Here is a 7,007-nt window from a genome sequence, read left to right as displayed (position 1 = left end):
TCATGGAACCAAGGGGCCACTTTGAAACTGCAGCAGCCACGAGAACATTGTGACACTGTGAAGCCCCATGGAACCAAGGAGTCCATTGTCACATTTTGGGGCCGATGGAATGAAGGAGAACAGTGTGACAGTGCAGGGCCTGGTGTAACCAAGAGGCCATTGTGACACTGAGGGCCCCCTTGGAACCAAGGATATCTTTGCAGATGACACCACAATGGGTGTGAGTGTTGATCTGCTGGAGGGTAGGAGGGCTCTGCAGAGGGCCGTGGACAACCTGAATCCTGGGGATGAATCCAAGGAGGTGAGGTTTGACAAGTCCAAGTGCTGGGTCCTGCACTTTGGCCACAACAACCCCTGCAGTGCTTCTGGCTGGGGACAGAGTGTCTGGACAGCAGCCAGGCAGAAAGGGACCTGAAGGGACTGATGGACAGCAGCCTGGACATGAGGCAGCAGTGTGCCCAGGTGGCCAAGAAGGCCAATGGCTCTTGGCCTGGATCAGGAATGGTGTGGCCAGCAGGACCAAAGCTGATGTACTCAGCACTGATCTGCCCCCAGCTCTGCACACAGACATTGCTACTTCAGCTCCAGAAAAGAACACAAAAGAGGATCACTGCAGAAAACTTTGCTGGGAGATCCTTTAGCTCCTTTAAAGACACCAAGAGCACAGCCCCTCATTGACACAGTCTGTGGGCACAGGGAAGATGTAGAGAAACAAAATGAGAAATGGCACAAACAATGCTTTTACTTTGTGGACAATAATAAAAACTAAAACCCAGGGAAAAAAAGAACAAATCCAAAAGAGCTATCAAAGATTATTTATATTACAGATTACTTATATTACAAATTATTTATATTTCTTGGCCTGTCCCTGCTGCAGCCCCGGCACTGCCACCCCCAGGGCTTTGCCCGGCCCCGAGAGTGCTCAGGCCCTACAGCAACACCAGGGCCACCAGGGCAGCTGGGCAGGGCCACGGCAGCAGCACTGGCAACACCAAGTGCTGCTGCTGCAGCTGCTGGGCACAGCTGCTTGGCCAGCCCTGATCTGCCCCCAGCTCTACACACAGACATTGCTGCTGCAGCTCCAGAGAAGGCAGCAAAAGGGCATCTCTGCAGAAAACCTTGCTGGGAGATCGTTTAGTTCCTTTAAAAGCCACCGAGAGCACAGCCCCTCATTGACACAGTCTGTGGCCACAGGGAAGATGGAGAGAAACAAAATGAGAAATGGCACAAACAATGACATTTATCTGTGGACAATATGAAAGAAGTAAAACAAAAGAAAAAAAATCCACAAACAAAGAAACAGGAAGTATCAAATATGACTTTTATTATAAATGATTTGCAGAAATTGGCCAGCAGTTTAATGTTTCCGAAACCATCCAGTCATCAGTGTCCTCACTGCAACCTTAAGCTCCTGGTTCCTCAGGCTGTAGATAAGGGGGTTCAGGGTTGGAGGCACCACTGAGTACAGAAGTGAAAGGGCCAGATCCAAGGATGGGGAGGACATGGAGGGGGGCTTCAAGTAGGAAAATATGCCAGTAATGACCAACAGTGAGAGTACGGCCAGGTGAGGGAGGCAGGTGGAAAAGGCTTTGTGCCGTCCCTGCTCAGAGTGGATCCCCAGCACAGCCCTGAAGATCTGCACATAGGAGAAAACAATGAATACAAAACAACCAAATACTAAACACATACTGACAGCAAGAATTCCAAGTTCCCTGCGGTGGGAATTTAAACAGGAGAGTTTGAGAATCGGGGGAATTTCACAGAAGAACTGGCCCAGGGCATTGCCCTGGCACAGGGGCAGGGAAAATGTGTTGGCTGTGTGCAGCAGAGCATTTAGAAAGGCACTGGTCCAGGCAGCTGCTGCCATGTGGGCACAAGCTCTGCTGCCCAGCAGGGTCCCGTAGTGCAGGGGTTTGCAGATGGACATGTAGCGGTCGTAGCACATGATGGTCAGGAGAGAATATTCTGCTGACATAAAGAAGAGAAAGAAGAATACCTGAGTAGCACATCCTGTGTAGGAGATGTTCCTGGTGTCCCAGAGGGAATTGTGCATGGCTTTGGGGACAGTGGTGCAGATGGAGCCCAGGTCAGTGAGGGCCAGGTTGAGCAGGAAGAAGAACATGGGCGTGTGCAGGTGGTGGCCGCAGGCTACGGCGCTGATGATGAGGCCGTTGCCCAGGAGGGCAGCCAGGGAGATGCCCAGCAAGAGGCAGAAGTGCAGGAGCTGCAGCTGCCGTGTGTCTGCCAACGGCAGCAGGAGGAAGTGGCTGATGGAACTGCTGTTGGAACATTTGCTGTGGTGCCTTGGCATGGGGATCTGTAAAAAAAGTAATCATGGAATAGCTGGGTTTGGAGAGGTCTTGAAATATCCCAGCACAGCCTGGGGGCACTTTCCCCCCACTGCCTTCCCAGTGCTCTGCTGCCTGGAGCTGTCCCTGCCAGCAGCTGCTTCCCTGTGCCCAGGTCTGGGCCCTGCCAGTGCTGCCAGAGCCCAGCCCAGCCCTGGGGGCTCAGCTCTGCCCTGCAGAGCCCTCCCAGCTCAGGCACTGCCCAGGGGCAGCTCTGGCTCTGCGAGATCAGATGGCAACGTCAGAGCAACCCTGAGGAGGCTGGGAAAACAACACTGAGGCTGCCTCGTAGAGACCCTGTGCTGATTTCTGTCACTGCCTGGTTTGTTAAGATCTGAGAGGGCATTTATTTATTTTTCTAAACCTGAACCAGAGACGAATATCTATAGAAAATTGCCCATCCAGGCAAGCCTGGGTAGTACATTAAAAAAAGTAGGATTTTCCCTTGTATGCAGCCCTTGACTCGCTGTGCTCCCTGTATAATGTACTTGGAAATGTTCTGCAGTTAAATGTCATGCTGGAAGCAGTCCTGAACAATGCAGCATCCTCACCACACAAGGAGAACACTTCCAATCCTTACCAGCTGTCTCCTCCCACCCAAACCTTGTTCCCCTGTGCTGGGAGCAGCAGCCAGGGCTGGCTGAGAGCTGTCCCTGGCAGGCAACAGAGTCCCTGCCCCAGCACAGTGCCTTGGGCTGCAGGACCCTGCTCTGCAGGACAGCCCTGGGCACCCCTGGCTGCTCTGCATAAGAGACAATGGGAGAAAGTACTCACAGGGTCTGTAGGCATTGGGATGTTCCAGCTTGCGGAGATCACTGCAGGAGCTGCAGCTGCACTGTCCTACATCCAGAGGTTCCTGTGCCAAGGGGTGGCAGTGATTGTGCCCCAGGCACTTCTCAGCACCTTCCCAGCCCTGACTGATTGAAGCTCTCTGTGCCTCTGTGCTGTGCCCAGGGTGGCTGCAGGCAGTGCCCCAGCCCTGCTGGGCTGGCAGAGGAGCTGCTCATCAAGAGAAACGTGCTTTTGAAGCTCTGCTTGGTTACCAGGAGCTGCCTCTGTGCCAGGAGCCCAGCCCAGCCCAGAAGGACAGACACAGCACAAGGACTTTAATTGAGCCTCTGGGGCTTTGTGCTCAGGCCCTGAACATCAGTCCCTTAGAGGGAGATGAAAAAACCTCTCCAGAACTCCAAGTCAGAATCCAACTCCAAAGTTTCTTGAACTTTTAATGGATCCCACTGAGGGACATGACTTAGAAAGTGTCCCCAGACCCCAGGCAGAGCAGAGAACTGAAGGCAGTGATGACAGGTGGGGACAAAAGAGAAGTCAAGTCTTGGTGCCCTGGGCCACAGCAGGGTCTGTGCCACCAAGGGCTGGGAGGAGACACCTTGTCCTGAGGCCCTGGGGCCTCCTGGCACAGCCCCAGCCAGGCTTGGCACTGTCAGCCCCTTGTCCTGCCCTCAGCATCCCCCCCTAGCCCACATCCCAGTGGCCTCAAGGATCTGCTGGAAGGAGTCCCTGGGGAGCCTTGCTCAGCAATGGCCCTGGGGCTCCTGAATAGTCCCAGGGACTGCAGGTTTTTCAAAGGACTTCGGGTTTGGCTTTTGCCTTAGAGCCTCTGAGGGGTTTTTACAATCATGGCTTCCAATTATCTACTTTAATTAGTCTCTGGAGATTCTCCTTCTGTTGCAGCATTCATTGGGACTCAATAATACTTCAAGGTACTTCAGTTATTTTAGGGTACTTGGTGTTTCTCTTTTGATTCAGACTTTGTGAGAGGTTTGTGCAATAATGGCCCCAATCATCTGCTTTAACGAGCCTCTTGAGAGCTTTGTACTGACAGTCAGTGGGGCTCATTAATGCTTTGAGATACTCAAGGTTTTTAAGGTACTTTGAATTTTCCTTTCTACACTGAATCTCTGAGAAGTATTTTTCTGCTATCCTCGCCTCCAATTCTCCCTTCCTCAGAGTCCATGAGGATTCTGTGCTGGGATGGACCTCAGTGAGACCCATTCATGCTTTGAGACACTTTGAGGTTTTCTTCTGACTTTGACTCCTGGAAAGATTTGTGCAATCTCCTCTCAGGCCTGGAGGTTCCAGGGCTCAGCTCCAAATGCACCATGGGGCTCATTAGGATCAAGCAAGTCCTGACAAACCACGGCTCTGCCTTGATTTCCCTCTGGTCTTGTCCTCTTCATCAGGAAGTTTTCCTTTTACAGTTATGGAGAAATATTTCAATGAACTTCTAAGAAATATATAATCCTATTTCAAAGAGTGTATTTTATTACTGTTCTCTGTAGATAAGAGGTGATTGCAGCATTCTGTGCTTGATATTGATGTAGGGCCACTCCTAAGGAGGTCTGGCCAGGTCAGAGAAGTTGTACTCTGGAGCTGACCCAGTGTGGACAACCTTTCCTCACATTCCCTAACCCCATGTGAGAAATCATTTTCACTTTCAAAAATTTAAATGGCTTTTTAAGACCTTATCAAAATACAACTTAAGGGTCTTGATTTTCATATCTTTGATGTGAATTGAGTTCCCTGGTCTGAATCAATCCTGTTTACCGACCCATATTGGGCAATAATTGATTCCAGAAGTGTTTTACTCACAACATTGGCATTGGCTTTCACACTGGGTACCACCTTTACCCAATGAGTCACGTGATCTACTATCACTGGAAAAAACTTCCACTGTTGTACCTGGGGAAGCTCAGTAAAGTCTACTTGGATGTTTTGGAAGGGCCTTAAGGCTAGTTCTCACCCTCCCCTGGGTGTTTTCCTCATGATTTTCTTATTCACTTGTTGACATATCACACACCATTCAGTTATCTGCTTAGCTATTCTGAGAATTTCTATGCAACTCCAATCCCTTAGAAATTGATCACTTAGCACTTGTGTACCCCAGTGTGCTGTTCCATGTATGCCTTCTAGCATTTTCTTGGCAAGGGGGTTTATTCAACTTTTGCCTCCCATCTGCTCATCTCCACTTCCCTTTGTTATCTTTCTTGGCTCCTATTTTAAGGAGTTCTTCCTTTTCTGTCCCACTGAATATAGGGATTTTTTGCATTTTTCTCATGGGGGTTAATACTAATATTAGTTTTTCTATGTCTGATTCAGTTGCATTTTAAGCTTCTAAATCAGCTAAATTGTTCCCTCACGTGTCCTGAGTTGCCCTCTTTTTATGTCCTTTAACATATACCACTGCTACTTCCCTGGTAATTGTCAGGTTTCTAACACTTTAATCAGTCCCTTTCCCTTTGAATTTAATAGCCCCCTCTCTTCCCAAAATTTTCCAAAGATATGCACAATGCCAAAAGCGTATTTTCAGTCTGTATCTTTTCTGTGCTAATATTTCCAGAGTTCCCTTTAGGGCATATAGCTCACACGCTTGGGCTCACCAGTTGGAAGGTAACTTTCTCTTTTAAATGGCTACCAACCCTTCATGCACTATAGTGTACCCTGATACCCTGTGCCCCTTTATTACCGGTGCAGATCCATTGATGCACAATCATTTCCCTCCTTGGAGTGGTTGATCTGTTAGGTCCTCTCTTACTCTAGTTTGATAGTTTATAACCTCTAGGCAATTATGTATTAGTTCCTCACTTGGTTCTCCATACAAAAACTGGGCAGAGTTGAGTTTGTTACTCACTATTAGCTCTAAATCATTATGTGTTAGGATCACTTCATAATTTAACATACAGAAATCAGTGAGCTATTTTCAGCCTTTTGGCTTAGGATACTTCTAACTGAGTGTGGGGTATATATTTTCAGTTTTTTCCATAACCGTAAAGGTTAATATCTTGGTTTGAAAAGACAGGTGTTCACTACGGAAGTCAGGAGCCTCCCTTGAAATGGAAAATGTAAACCCGCCCACCTCATAATTACAATAATTTTTAAATTAAGAGGCTCTTAGTCAAAAAAATTGTAATAGGAATAACAGTTCTTTACTAGGAAAACTAAAAATACAAATGTAATAGTACAAACAAACAAAAAAACCCCAACCTACTGACAGAGTCAGAATTCCTGCTGGTCAGGGTGTTGGTAGCGGTCCCATTGAATGGTGGCTGCACTGCTCCTGCACTGACAGATGTGGTTCTGTTGGAGCAGGGATCCTGTAAAAGGGTGTAGTTTTCCTCTGAAGGTCCAGTGTTGGTGTAGATGGGCCTGATTTTTCTCTGGGAATCCAGTGGAGAAGAAAACTGCTTCTCTGGGAATCTGCTGCGGAAAACACAGTTTCTCTGGGAATCCATTGGAAAGATTGTACTGGTGTCCCAAAATCTCAGATTATATTCAGGTAGGAATGCTTGGCTCCTCCCTCTGGGTGGAGCATCTCACAATGGGATGATGTAAATTTTGATCAGTCATGCAGTGACACTCATGGCCCATTAACAGAAGATACCTCCCCAGAGGGAGGATTGGTTTGTAGAAGAGATAAAGAAAACTGCCCAATTAAGACAACATAACTGCCCCACCTCTAAGAGATAGGAATAGAATACAACCCCAGCTGCAGTCTCACTTCCTCGGCCACTGGAGCTGACAGGTCCGGCTAGCCACTCCTGGAGTAACCGGTGGAGACTGCGAATTCTGCCACTCCCAGGTTCTCGGCGAGAACCCCTGAGTAGTGGCTCCATCTGCTGTGTGGTGATGCAGGCGAGAGCAGGA

The 7,007-nt window shown here is 48.6% G+C and overlaps 1 protein-coding gene across 1 annotated transcript; it reads right to left on the bottom strand.

The window, feature by feature from the left end:
• Positions 1–1,357: 1,357 nt before the first annotated feature.
• Positions 1,358–2,311, bottom strand: LOC131096426 (olfactory receptor 14A16-like). Its single transcript, XM_058044764.1, has one exon. It carries the CDS (start codon positions 2,309–2,311, stop codon positions 1,358–1,360), a length of 954 nt encoding a protein of 317 aa, XP_057900747.1.
• Between the last annotated feature and the right edge of the window lie 4,696 nt (positions 2,312–7,007).

The sequence above is a fragment of the Melospiza georgiana genome, unplaced genomic scaffold (assembly GCF_028018845.1).
Source record: "Melospiza georgiana isolate bMelGeo1 unplaced genomic scaffold, bMelGeo1.pri scaffold_29, whole genome shotgun sequence".
Classification (NCBI taxonomy): domain Eukaryota; kingdom Metazoa; phylum Chordata; class Aves; order Passeriformes; family Passerellidae; genus Melospiza; species Melospiza georgiana.
This window is presented reverse-complemented; position numbering and strand designations above follow the sequence as displayed.